At 36.3% G+C, this 15,153-nt stretch overlaps 1 protein-coding gene across 2 annotated transcripts in view; it reads right to left on the bottom strand.

Moving 5' to 3' along the window:
* LOC149777183 (phosphatidylinositol 4-kinase alpha-like) overlaps positions 1 to 12,872 on the bottom strand; it is a 209,270-nt gene extending 196,398 nt beyond the window's left edge. For both annotated transcript variants that reach the window (XM_089941887.1, XM_089941888.1), the window contains exons 1-5: positions 12,763 to 12,872; positions 10,593 to 10,712; positions 5,951 to 6,044; positions 5,403 to 5,488; positions 1,787 to 1,859 (exon numbers count right to left, since the gene is read on the bottom strand). In XM_089941887.1, coding sequence (XP_089798013.1) covers positions 1,787 to 1,859; positions 5,403 to 5,488; positions 5,951 to 6,044; positions 10,593 to 10,712; positions 12,763 to 12,849 — 460 coding nt within the window. In that variant the 5' untranslated portion in view covers positions 12,850 to 12,872. The remainder of the gene's footprint in view (positions 1 to 1,786; positions 1,860 to 5,402; positions 5,489 to 5,950; positions 6,045 to 10,592; positions 10,713 to 12,762) is intronic.
* Positions 12,873 to 15,153: the final 2,281 nt, after the last annotated feature.

Genomic DNA, 15,153 nt, shown 5'->3' with positions numbered 1-15,153 from the left:
TTTGTGAAGGCTATTATAACTCTATTTTATCAACATTTAAAGTTATAATTTCTCCTTTTGCTCTTTGAAGGTCAAAATCACCTATAATAAATGAGAATAAACTGTTCTTGAGGGAAACAAATCCTACTAACATCATTGCTCTGTTGAAAAACACCTATTTCATCTTGACAATTACTCCAGTATTTAATAGCAGCTGTTTATTTTACATAGTATTTCAATACTAAATTTTATTGGTAACTGATAAGAAAGCTTTTCTATTCAAGAAAATGATTTCTTCATTGCATCTTGTGCTTGGAACATGTAATTGCAAATATGGTGAACTTGACGAATAAACCAATTTTACTTGTGGGCAAGCATTTCAATGATGACAACATTAATAATAAGTTGCAGAAGTTAATAAATATGGTGAGATTTGGTAGTGTGATTATTAAAATATTCACTGAAACACAGGCAAAACATTTGCCATACTTCAAATACTGGCAATATACTTCCAGAATCAAACGGATGAAAAACACTGATACAGGTTATAACTTGGTAGTTTGTCTCTTGCATGAGTGACATTGGTATTATGTAATTTGGAAAGATGTGGATATTATGGCAATAGTAAAAAATGTCTACACATAATAAACAAATTTATGTTGTTTTAAAATAACTTAAAGTTGGAATATATACAAGTTTATTAAAACGTGTAGATTTTGTGAATGGAATGCTGACAAGTGATGATGTTGTTGTTGTTGTTGTTGTTGTGGGGTTTAACGCCATTTTTCAGTACGATAGGCTATACATGGCGGCCAGTATTAATGGTGGAGGAAGAACCCGGAAAACCCCGGAAAGAACAACCGACCCATGAGAAGCTACTGGCAAGCTTTCTCACATGCCCACATTGGTTGAATCTTAGACTCGAACAGCCGCAGACAGAGGTGAGATGGCAGTGATCCGTAACGAAGAGCGCTTTAGACCACTCGGCCACTCGGGGCCCCAGTGATGATGTTAATAAGAAAACTCTGAATTCATGCATAAAAGTGATTTGCACTAGTCTGGTACCATGTAAGATGAAACAACACACTAAAAAGTGCAGCTGGAGACTGGCAATTATGACTTTGTTCACTTTGCACCTAGTTGTCCATAAACACATGTATACACACCACTATCAATAAATGGCCCATCATCCAAGAATTTGTGAGGAATAAGAGACATAATGGAGTACACTTGCAGGCCTCAATGTATCCACTGGAAGGCTTTAAGGAAAATACTAAACTATGTTTGCAATGCTTTAGCTACATCTGTAACAATAATTTATTAATTATTATTTTATTTTATATTTTATATTAATATTTTGGTGCCAAAATTCCACAATGAGTATGGGACAGTTTATTAAAAATGACATGAAAACAAGTACACTTTTCACCAAATTATGACTGATGCAATGATCTGCTTGCATGCAGTAATTTGTCCTTTTCAAGTAACAGCTGCAAACCCTGACCCATCCTGAAACTTTTGAGCAATGAAATATTCCATATATCTATGACAAGAAGTTGCACAACACTACAATTTATCTTCTCTGCTAGTGTCATGGAATTGTGTGTACTTAATGTCAAAGAATTATATATGAATGAAAATATACTCTGATTTCGTTGTCACATACAGCATTGCCCAAGGATGGTTTATTTACAGATTTAGCTATTTCAAAACCCTGAGTCTAGTTAACCCCAAACATACCTCAGCATATTCTACGCTCTACAGATAGGATATGTATTTGTCAGTAAAAACATATAACTCCTTTTACCATTGGAAACCTGAAAACTTCCTTCACATATATCTGCCAGGACTTGCATAACTTCCATCTGGGTTGCAATTATCTGCAAAGAGTTATCAAAGAGTGGATTATTTCCTGAGAAATATAACACAAACAACCTAAGATGACATATCCCACAGTCCCTTGCCCATGTAAAGACTCCTATTGAAATATCAATGGTTCAGCACTCTCAATTTGTATATTACAACACTACATGGTCTAGCAACATCAATTTATATACTACTTATGCTGATACAAGATACAAGAAATTTTATTTTACGTCAGTTGTCTGAGTAAAATACATAAAACACTATCTCTTTATAAGCTATTCCACAGACATAACAATAGCATTTCATAATTCAACAGAAATGTACAGAGATAATACAGATTTCCAGTGTAATAGTAGACATGTAGACATTACAGTGCCAATGGTAACATCAGACTAAAAGACAATACAACAGTAAATTAAAGACCATACAACATCAAAATAATTAAACTACAACACAGTACAGCAGTAAACAACATGCAGATGCACATTTTCTTTTTATTTATGAACACATCACAGAGAGGAGTGCACTTAATAATTTAAATATGGAACATGACATTTTTTCAAAAAGGCATACACAATGTCAGTGATTACAGCTGATTAAATGACAACACATTAGTATATCACATGTAGCTAAAAGTGTTCATTGGGTAAGAAAAGTGACATCAGGAAAAACGAGAGTGCTAAAGATTTAAATAGAAGGTGATAGTTATTATGGTAAAAGGATATAAATCAGACTATGTCAGTGAAGAAGTCAACCCGATAGCTGAAATGATGCTGACTGCTGAACAGATAGACATAATGCTGTCCTGGACCATGTATGAATCAGCCTTTTGAATTCTTTGAAATTATAGATTGTTCTTAGTTCATTGGGCAGGCTATTCCAGATGCAGGCAGCATCAAATCGGAAAGACAGCTTACCATACCTAGTAGTTGTACTGTTGCCAGATTTTGGTTTCTTAAGACTGTATTTGCAGTTTTTGAAAGTGATCAGATTACTTTTTTGTAATGTAAAATGTATACTTCAGGTGGCATATATCTTAATATACTACTGTCAAGAGTAGGAAGGTTTGGTTTACTTAGCATAGAATCACATGAGTTAGTAAAATCACTAAACAGAAATGCCAGAAGAAGGGCAGTAGTTGAAATCTGACCTAATAAAGCTTAGATTAGTAGCTTAGTATTAGTGATCAAATAGTGATTGAGTCGTTGGAAGACATTTAATTATCTTGCCACTCTCTGACAGATCTTGGATATGTGGTTGCTAAAATTTAGTTGAGAATCCACATCTACTCCAAGGAGTTCCAAAGAGCCATCGTATGGTATTTCCTGGTTTTCTACAGTGATAATGGTTGCTTTTTGCATGTTTTTCCCGTGAATATCTGGAATTTCTGAGTCAGTCACTATCTTGCCGTCATTTTGTAGAATGGATATTAAATTATTTTGATCTTTATGGATTTAAGATATAGTACTGTCATCAACATAATTAAAGTTTTGTTCATTTTGTGAAGTTGAATATGTATTATATAAAGATATTAAAATATCAGAGGTCCTTGTGGTATGCCTTTGGAGCTTATATCCCAATTACTATATGAGGATCCCACTTTAATGCATTGTTCTCAGTTATAAAAATGGTGTTCAATTAGTTTGATCGAGCTTTGATCAATGTTGTAGGCTTTTATTTTGTCGACGATGAGGTTGTGCAGAAATCTGTTGAAGGCCTTGGATAGGTCCATCAGTATTGCAACCACAATGGAGCCATTATCCAGTGTGCCCCACCAGTCCTCCAACAGTTTCGGTAGAGTTGTTTGACATCCATACCCTTTTCTAAAGGTGGACAGAAAACCATGAAAAATGTTACTGAATTAAAGTTATTACATAGAAACCTTTCAAATATTACTGAATTACAGTTATTACATAGAAGCCTTTCAAATGTTATTGAATAACAGTTATTACATAGAATCCTTTCAAATATTTTGGAGGTGCAAGGTAAAATGCTACTGGTCTGTAGTTGCCCTTATCCATAGGTCCTGGATCAGATTGTTTGTAAATTGTGTTTACCTATGCTCGTTTAAGACAATCTGAAAATGTCCCTTTGTCAATATAAAAAGTATTAAAAAGTTTGCTAAATTCTAAGCATAAAACAGATGCACTTAATTTAAGCAATTTATAAAGCATGTTGTCAACACATGTAGATTTCTTTGTATCAAGGCTTTTCATAATTTGTTGACCTGTTCTGTCAGTACAGGTTTCAGTTTGAGAGTTGGGTATTTTTCAGGTGATTGATTGTCATAAATAGCTTGTATGCTAGGGTCAGTAGTAGTGTTATCTATGATTTTCGCATGTTTGTGTAGTATTCATTGAAGATTTCATACACATTTGTTTGGTCCATAATCATGGCGTCTCCCTCCATGAGGATGATGTTACAAACTGAACTTTTATTTCTGGATGATGACCAGTAGACTTAAATCTGTGGGACTAGTAGTACTAACAAGACTGCATCATATACCGCTTGATATTTACCATGTTTCATGTCAATCCATTACAAACTCTGGGACTAGTAGTACTATCTAGACTGTGTCATATACCGCTTAATATTTACCATATTTCATGTCAATCCATTACAAACTCTGGGACTAGTAGTACTAACTAGACTGTGTCATATTCTGTTTAATATTTACCATGTTTCATGTCAGTCCATTACAAACTCTGGGACTAGTAGTACTAACTAGACTGTGTCATATTCCGTTTAATATTTACCATGTTTCATGTCAATCCATTACAAACTCTGGGACTAGTAGTACTAACAAGACTGTGTCATACACCACTTAATATTTACCATGTTTCATGTCAATCCATTACAAACACTGGGGCTAGTGCTAACATGACTAGCGGCCCTGAGTGGCCGAGTGGTCTAAAGCACTCTCCGTTATGGATCACTGCCATCTCACCTCTGTCTGCGTGGGTTCGAGTCTAGGATTTGGCTAATGTGGGTATGTGAGAAAGCTTGCCAGTAGCTTCTCGTGGGTCGGTGGTTCTTCCTGGGGTTTTCCCGGGTTCTTCCTCCACCATTAATACTGGCTGCCATGCATATCCTATAGTGTGCTGAAAAATGGCGTTAAATCCCACAACAACAACAACGCTAACATGACTGTGTCATATACTGCTTAATATTTACCATGTTTCATGTCAATCCATTACAAATGCTGGGACTAGTAGTACTAACAAGACTGTGTCATATACTACTAAATATTTACCATGGTTCATGTCAATCCATTGAAAACTGGGACTAGCTGTACTAACAGACTGTGTCATATACTGCTTAATATTTACCATGTTTTATGTCAATCCATTAAAAATCATGGTACTAGCTGTACTAATGAGTTACAGGGGAAAGAAGGACTGACAGATGGATATGAAGATTAGTAAAGAGGCATGGGTATAGAAACAAGGTTTACACATTTAATGAAATATTTTTGTTGTAATTATTTTACATTTATTTCCTGATTATTCTTTGGAGTGATCCAACAATAGATATATATGACAGACAGACAGACATACCGTTCCTCTACTGGCCTCGTCTCTGTGTGCCACATCACTGAGTATTGTGTTGAGAGAGAAACTGAAACACTCTGGTGCAGGTAGCCCTGAAATACACATTACAACATCAAACAACCAAATTAATCAAAGTTTAAAGACGACAACAAGAATTGTGTTGATTAAACATTTTCATTTAAGAAATGATCAATGGGAAAGAATCAAATATCCAAATTGTCAACAATACTAAGACATTTTCTTACAATCCTAGCCATCGACTTATATGGACAATAGCTTGTGTTATATGACTGAACTGGAAAATATGTTAAATGAAAACCTGGCTATGCCAAGATTTTGTAAAGGACTTTGTGTAACCATTCCAAACACAGCACATACAAGTACTTTTGTTCTATGCACTAATTCTGGTCAATTACAGAATACTTTTCTTTTCTTTTCCTCTAAAAATCAAATGAACCAACCTATACTTTGGTATGCCAGGTTAAATATGATAAAATAAAAATAGGGACAAGCTATTATTCCAAATGTATGACTAATATTTCCCTTCTACTTACTATGCTTAATCATTCCCTTGGGGTTGTCCACCCATGTTGCTTTTGGCAGAGCTTTCAACACTCCCAGAAGAGAAGGCAGAAGCTGATCCTTGTGCTACAAAATGAAATACAAATTAGGTTAGATTATTATGTGTGAAAAAGAAAAAAACAGGTAACAATCAAATCCAATGGCATGACTTATGTAAACATTGTCAATCATTTTTACAAGAAAGAGGACAACCCAATATTCCACATCCTTGAAAGAGACATAATCTGCCTCTCACTTTGTGTAGTAGAACAAAACCCGATTTCTAGATGTTATCAACTAAAGCTGACCAAAAGTGAAGCTGGTTGACAATTTCCAATTATGTTCTTTTACAAGATGGATCAGAGCAGTATCAACCACAATGTAAGAATTCTAGTTGAGAAATAAGGAAGTGGGAAAGTATTACAAGTTGTGCTTCAAGTGTGATAAAACAAATCCATCTACCTTCAACTGCTAACAAAAGGAACAACTTAAATGTCACTCATTTGGATTTCCTGAGCCACAAACAATCCATGTCCCATGGACATAATTAGGTTTATGGTGAAAAAGCCATATCCATTAGCATATTCAACAAATATTCAGTCCTGCTCAATATATGTAAAAACTGCAATGTGATAATGACTAACTGTGTATGTCTAATGGCTGTCAGAAACCCTCATCCAAATAAGATAGAGTTTGATTCTAACTGCAAGAGCTGTGTAGATGACAGATCTACAATTGTTAATGTAAATAGTAATGACTATACTAAAAACACAATTAAAAATAGTACTCTGCTAACCACTCTGGTGGCCTAGTGGTTAGAGCATCCACCTCGGAAGCGGGAGGTCGTGGGTTCGATCCCCAGCAGAGTCATACCAAAGACTTACAAAAATGGTACTAATAGCTGCCTCGTTTGCTGCTCAGCATTAAGAGGTTAGTATTAGGACTGGTCGGCCTGGTGTAAGAATAATATGACTGGATGGGACATCATGCTATATGTCTGTGGCATGATGCCCCAGTGATAGACATCACTATAAACTGCCAAACTGCAGACATCATAGCGATATGACTGAAAAATTGTTAAAGCTATGTTAAAAATAAAAATCACACACAGTACTCTGCTAAAGGATGATGATTTACTTGACTCATGTGTACCCAATTCATAGTTGTCTCCCTTGCTGACCCAAAAATACTTGTTGTGTGCTGCAACTAGAATTAAGAGGTAAAGGTATGCATAATGGTCATCTACAGTAGAACAATCAGAACAGCACTCAAATTTGATCCAATTAAACTTATGTTACTATGTAAAGAAAATAATATCTAAATGCTTTTGCCTGAGTGAAAGAAAACTTGGGACTGATCAAACAGGTCTTATGTATATTTAATTTGCTTTGCTTGTTAGTTATTTTTTCATAGATATTATTGTAATGTAACATTGTATGTTGGACGTGACCATCTCCAAAACTGAGTTTATTTCTGCTTGACCCAAATTGACATTTTATTTTATTCATTGTAAACAACTAATACATAGCTAAATTATTCTCTATGTGTACAGGTTTAAAATCAGTATTATTATTATAAATCCAAGAAGTAAATATGTTTATTTGGGTATTGGTTTTGGAATTTCCAGTATTTTATTCTATTTCAAGCTGGAATCGTTCTCTCCAAATTATGGAAATCAAGTAATCAAGTGATTATTTTCTCTGGAAATACAAAAGTGCTCTGATAAAATTCTTGGATCGAGATATTCACTGGAATTTAAAGTGTATTCAAACCTGGAATTATATTTATGTGATTCAACAAAAGGCTGTTGGCAAATCAGCACACCAGGAGCTATAACAGATACATCATCTCCATCAGTTTTTGGATTTATTCTGGGCTTGTACTGAGTATTATTCAGGACTTTAAATTATTAAAACTTGTGTCTGTAATTCTTGGATTATTTTGGGATTAAATTAGCAATACCGTAAGTTTTTAAAAAAATTTTTACTTTGTATTTTAGGGAAACAAATTCTTTATTAAATTTACAAAGCTTGTTGTTTTTCACTCTTTTCTGTTACTTATTTTAAGAGCATAGACGTGTAACACAGGTATTTTTTAACTGAAGACTTTAAATAGAATAGATACAACTTATAGATCTGATGGTTTGGTGGTCTGTGTACATGACTATTATATGCAAGTGCAGGAAAGATTTGGAAGTTAAAAATTTCATAAATGTGTGGTTAGAAGTTTTAAATAAGAATAGCAAATCTTTTCTTGTTGGTTACCTCTATAGGAATCAAATTCAACTGTAAAATGGAATTCAAAGATCAAATTGAAGTAGTTCTAAATGAAGAAAGGAATTATTCCTCTTTGGTAACATTCATATTACAGGGACTTACTAAATCCACAAATCACTAATTACTGACTTAATTACATGACTTCTTCTGGAGTGGCACAGCAGGCAAATGAATCAACTAGGGTTGTCCTTTAAAAAAGTCAAACTCTCATTCACCATATTTATTCCAATTCCTCATGTAATGTACATTTTATTGATGTCCTGTCTGTGGGACTGAGTGACCATTATCTCACACTTCTAACACACAATACTACTGCTTTCATTCCTGAATCATCTCACCATACAATTTTATATAGATCTTTGAAACATTTTAATGAAAGGAGTTCTAAGAGGAAATAAAGTATATTCCATGGGATATTATACAAATGTTTGACAATGTTGATTTATAGATACTATAAGCATACATATTCCACTGAAGAAAACTCCACCAAGTTAGATATATTATTCCACCACACTGATGATAGGAGGGCTAGAGTGCCTTTCAACGTCCCTGGGTCATTTGGAAGATGAAGGCCAGCCCCTTCCCTCCTTCTAATCATTATTTTGAATGAAGGTGACAGGTCTGTAGACTGTGACACTGACCTTTAGTTTAAGGCCATAGGCCTGAAGTCTATCGCTACATAAAAGGGAAGGACCAATCACTTCCCTGCACTGGATGATCCCACATCCTGAAGGGACTGAGTGGAATAAAATGAAAGGGGGACATGCTGATTTAAAGCCCTTCCTCAGTCTGGTGCCTAAACCCCAGCTCCCAGTTTCTAGTGGGATTTAACGGTAGTGTGTCTTGAGGTGGAGTTTCAATTTGATCCCTATCCCAATACTGATGGTTGGTGACTAGTACTCAGTTACCAGTGACCAGGAAATCAACTCTGATGGGTTGCTCCTGCCTCATGGATGGGTTGTGGTGGCAGAACTCACTCACAGCTTGGTGGGATGGTGGTGGGACTCAGTTTCAGCCCTGTAAGAATATAGAGGGTGCTTCTCTTCCCTTATGGGTCAGGTTGGGGGGATGAGGGGGTGACTCATCCCACTTAATTATTCCCTTTGAAGAAAACTCAAGGGACTGATGCATCTCCAAAAAGACCAATCCAATTCTGCTCCAAGACCCAAAGGACTCAGGGGTTGATACCTACCTCCTGCCTTGGTAGAGGCATCATAAGCCTTATGCATTTCTGAAGACAATAGTTCAATCCTGCTCTGAGACACATGGGATTCAGCAATGGGTATCCTATTTCCTCACCTGGAATGGGATCGGGTCACATGGACAAGGTACATGTAATAAGATTAGACTAAAATGGGAATACTATCCATTAAATGCTAGAATATAAGGTTGTGCGAACAACACAGAAATATGTGTGCTGGTATCAGACCCCCAAACTCTCAACAGATATGAATGTACATTTTGGAGTGTCATATCTCAACAAAATTAAATTTAGTTTTCATTTCCATATGTGTGTGTGTTCTGCATGGTCTACAACAGAATAAATTACCATTCATAATCTATCCACATTATGAAACTTTATGATTTTTCTTCCATGTACTAAAGAAGCACCCTCTTTTGAAGAAAATCAATCTGTTCATTATTCTGATGAAAACGATTCCAGTACCGTATTTGCTGGCTATACATCAATAAAGAGTAAGAGTAAAATTCACTAAATCTGTAAGTTTCCCCTCTTTCATCCATATATAAGTCAATGCAGAGTACAAGACAAGAGATCAATACCTTGGCTTCATCTTTTTCACTAGTGGCTTCTGATTTCACTAATATTAATGATATCATGACATTGTATGCATATTTAATTTGCATTGTCTGTTGGCTTTTCTTGGTAATACTATGTTATGTACATCTGTATTTTGTACCTGACCTTGTCCAAAATTAAGTTCATGGTCTACCTGACCTGTCACATTTATTTTGTAAACAGAATACATAACTAAATTTTCTCTGTGATTGTGGATTAAATATTAATATCATTATTAATGGTAAACATGTTCATTTGAAATTGAGTTGAAGATACAGTCCTGATTCTAACCTCAGAAACCTTGTTTACCTAAGAATTATTCATTCTTACCTTAACATCCAAAGCAGAATAAGTCTTACTGTATGTGAACACTATACCTTATAAAAATCTGATTGATATCAGAGCTTCCAACTCTGCTCCCATTCTTAATGTCATAGCTAGAAAGTGAAAAATGGGAACCAAGTATGAGAAACTGATTTTAACCAATTGTTGCCTTGATCCATTTTTTGGTCAATTCTAAAACTGTAAATCCATTACTGTAAGCCATATAATGAATGTTACCTGTAGATCAGACTTCAGGAAGTACATCCCAACTGCAACAACAGCATCCTGACCCCTCTGATCCAAAGTAAGTGTACCCTGGGCATTTTCTGCAGGAAGCAGGCTCAAAAGTTTCATCACCTGGAATTTCCCAATAAAAAAAATTACTTCTAAGGACAAAGGCATAATTAATACGTACAGACTCATTGTCATGATCACAACCATTAAGATTCATATAAATCCAAGAGATCCAACATATGTCTTCAAGATTGTTTTTGATGTCAGACAAGCAAAATTTGCCAAAGTTTTATTCCAGGGCAAGAGATATTGTCGCTATTTTATAACAAGTCGGGCAGGTGCAAATTTTTACACTTTAATCACTTTCTCAACCTTTTTATCTGGCCACTCATGCTCTCTGGACATTGCGGATGTATGAATCTTATTTTTCTTCATTTATTCATGTCTAAAGCACTCTCTGTTATGGATCACTGCCATCTCACCTCTGTCTTTGTGGGTTCAAGTCTCGGATTCAGCCAATGTGGGTATGTGAGAAAGCTTGCCAGTAGCTTCTCGTGGATCGGTGGTTCTTTCCAGGATTTTCCCGGATTCTTCCTCTGCCATTAATACTGGCCACCATGTATAGCCTATCATGTGCTGAAAAATGGCGTTAAACCCAACAACAACAATAAACTGTCATCTTGTCCATGTTAGATCGGGGTTGCTATTATCATCAGAATCAGCTGTAAGATCATCATGTGGATCCCACTCATTATCAAAATCATAAGAGAACTTAATGATATATGGCCTCCATAGTGGTAAGGAGTTAACCAATCAGCTACAAGATCACCTCATTAATATGCACAGGTGTTGATCATTATCAAACTTGTTTGAGATTTTGTTGATATGGACTCCATACTGGTGACAAGCAGTGGCTGATAAACTGAGATATGATGCACAATTCATTCATTGAACTTATAACCATTTGAGTTAATAGTACTGGTCAAATTGCTGTTAGAAACCAATCAACCAACTGCCAAATTGCATACTGACAAAACCACACTTCTAAACTATTGAAGATGGAATTACTCACCAGTAACCAAGTATTTCTTTTAAGATTCACTTTTAAATTGTGAAAAATACAGGTTATCACAAATCAAATTTAAATTCATCTAAACAATCTCTAGCCTCATTTGTCAAGGAATTGAATTATTCTTTCCACAAAGCAAGAACCTACAAAATACTTTCTGTGGATGTATGGAAGAACATGTGGATGATTTAAATTGGCTAATATGTAGCGTCACTAAATATTGTGCTTCATAGCAAAGCTGTAGAAAAATGTATAAAAACCCTTACATGCAAGAACATGAAATATGTATATGGTATATATGTAAACTGGCTGAATTGTTTAACTCAAGCAATCTGAGTTGCAATCACATCAAAACACATCATTTTTCATTGATAATTTTTCTTCAATAAAAATTATTCGACATTGCTGTTAGTCAATCAAATCTTGAGCATCATAAATATATTGTCAGGCAAAATATAACTACACAGTGGACACTTAAGACCTCTTCAGTTTTTGTCACATATGCAGCTTGGTCAGAGTCATGTCCATTTCATTCATGGTGCTATGTTAACATTAACAGATACAAGGACTCCTTCTTCCCGTCAGGAATCTACCTGCGGAACTCCCTACCATCTAACCTAGTCAACGCCAATTCCATCGATGTTTTCTGAGCAGGGGTTGGTGTGGGGGATCACTTAGCTCCAAACAAGGGATGTTTTTAACCTCATTTTTAACCCAACTTGCACATTACATAGCAGCGCATATGACCCTCCTTAAAACATCAGATACACACAAATATTTATCTTTTATTTTTAAGACGACACAGCTCGTATGTAAGTAATATTTAAACCAGTTTTTAAAAGATGAGCGGGTTTAAAGGCTGTCTTTCAATCTGACAATGCAATACGAGGAACGAGGTATAAACACTAAGTGACGCAGTCCTACATGTAAGACCTCGACGCTAATATTTATGTTGTATAGCATCAAAACAAAAAAAACGTGCTATGTCTTACATTATAGGACATATGATTACAAGTGACGAAAATAGGCGGGGCCGTACTGCATCTATTAAACACTGTAATATAAGCTTGTATGCATAATTGCAATGTAAATACATATTTATACCTTTTCCCATGGTGTAGGTTTTAGAGCTCCGAGGGATCGTGCTAAATGAAATAGTGTTTTGGAGAACAAATTCTTGTCCTCAGCCATTATTTTTTAAAAATCCGTTTTAGTTACCTCCCATACAAAACGGTGCTATCGTCATTTTATTCGGAGCAACGTATTTTCTTTCCTTGAGAAAGAATAACACGGACGAGTCTAAAAGTTCATCTGGGATCTAATTCGACAGTGAATATTATCAACAGATCTTTCAAATAAACTGAAACTTTCATGGTATTTCACCCGATTATAACGGTGACTATCCATATCAGAACTTATATTTAGAAGGGCATCTCTCTCTCTCTCTCTCTCTCTCTCTCTCTCTGTAGACAGAGCAGCGGGTGGTGGGGTTAAGGTCAGACAGAAGAAAAAAATGGCTGCCGATTTTTTGTGGCAACCCTACATCAATGCCCCGTCTTGCAAAATGTGGGCAAAAAAAAATGCTGTTTTATCCAAGTAGTGTTGACTCATTGAACTATCCAAAGGTGAATCCGAGGCTTGGGGGTGGAGGGGGTGGGGGGGTATATAAGAAAAATGTCTCTGAACAACAAAAAAAATATCAAAAGGAAGTACCGCGACCAGGTTGAAAGTCGATGGATATCTTTTAAATCTTGGGTAATTGTTATATTTTTCTATTTCCATTGCTGGATGGCTAAGTGCGAAAGAGGGTTTCTGGATTGTTAATTTGTAATCCAGCACACACACACCGGAACCTCAGGTGCTTTGGAATTAACACCATTTTCTAATTTCGGAAAGGCCCAGGCAAGTTGCACCTGTGTTAGTTTTATTTTTATAAGTTTACAGTTACCCATTTAATGATATTTCATCTTTTTTCCATTGCATCTCCAAGATGAAGCAGTGAGTGATTATCAGTATTATTCTTTTGGTGCTCGTGTACCTGACACACATGAACGAATCGAGCTACAATACAAGCAGATATTTTTTGAAAACAGATAATGCAGCATATGCAGCTGGAGTTCGAGTTGGTTTTGCTAATAATGGTGTATGGCATTATCTAACAGTGCCAGGTATATGATCAATGGAAAAATATTGAATCATGTCTGGAAAATGTTGATGTTGCCACAATACTAAATCTGGCGAGATATTCCGATGACTATTCACGATCCACCAGTCCATCAATGAGGTTCGTCAAGGATATTACTGACCACCCTGACGATAGGCAGCATCTCATGGTACAATTAGCATACGTTAGTTCCAATGTTTCAGCAGCTAAACGGTTCCGATGTTTCAGCAGCTGGAACGAAACCACTACCTTCCGCTACTTTTACGACACTGCAGAGCGTCAATCCAGAATTCAACCTGGGATCTGCAGGACGGCGATCAATGTTAAAGGGTAATAAAAGAGAATTTTCATGTGTGATTCCACTGTCTCGCATCTTTGGATTCTGCAGAAATGTCAGAAAAGTTATTTTTGCTGCTAAACACAATTATGCTTGTCAGAAAAGCCGCCGACAAAGATGCAATCTAGCGCACTAGTAGTAAGGGGGGATACCCTACGTACAATGGGAATTAGCATTACAGAACCCCTTGGGACAATCTACGTACAAGGAAAATTTAACATGGCGAAAAATCGTGGGACAATCTACGTACAAGGGGAATTTAACATGGGAATAAATCGTGGGACAATCTACGTACAAGGGGAATTTAACATGGGGGAATAGAGTTTGGGCTTGTTTAGGGACAAGGGGAATTGAACATGGGGTTTTTTATAAAAAAAATTTTTTTTAAAAAAAAGGGGTAGGCAATGGAAAGGCTATCTCTTTTCGAGAAATATGGCTGGCCCTGAAAAGGGCCTTTGGGTTTATGTTAATGTATTCATTAACATAAAGGGCACCGCATTGGTCTTCTTCTTGTCCTTAGGCTGCGTCTTACTGTTGGCCCGTAAATTAACACTCTTTTCAGGCATCCTTGTCTTTCAACGTAGATCCTACGTATCCACAGGCTGGTGTTTGTCTTGTGGACAATGGTCCACTTCGATCGGACATACATGAGCATGTCCGTCCTGAACATCATGGTTGACACAAGCGTTGAAGAGTGCACATCGGTCCATTTGTTGAGGCGCCGAGAACAGGTGAATCAATGCAGTGAACTGCGCTTATTTATAGGTACAGGAAGGATTGAAACGGATTGAGTTCATTCACCAATCCTAACACGCGTTACAAAATTCAGTCAGCCCGCATCCAATCCGAAGAGAGCAGTCTGTGACGTCACGTAGTCTATATAGATTCGCTAGCGCTTGTGTACAGTCAATCTATGCGACAGTGATTCAACATGACGGAAATTCAGAAAACGATCCATTGGGGTGCACCAACAGGGAAGACCACCCAAGGGAAC

This window comes from Sinohyriopsis cumingii, chromosome 18 (assembly GCF_028554795.1).
Source record: "Sinohyriopsis cumingii isolate HCF-2022 chromosome 18, ASM2855479v2, whole genome shotgun sequence".
Classification (NCBI taxonomy): Eukaryota; Metazoa; Mollusca; class Bivalvia; order Unionida; family Unionidae; genus Sinohyriopsis; species Sinohyriopsis cumingii.
The sequence above is the reverse complement of the archived record's forward strand: the minus strand, read 5'-3'. Positions and strand labels throughout refer to the sequence as shown.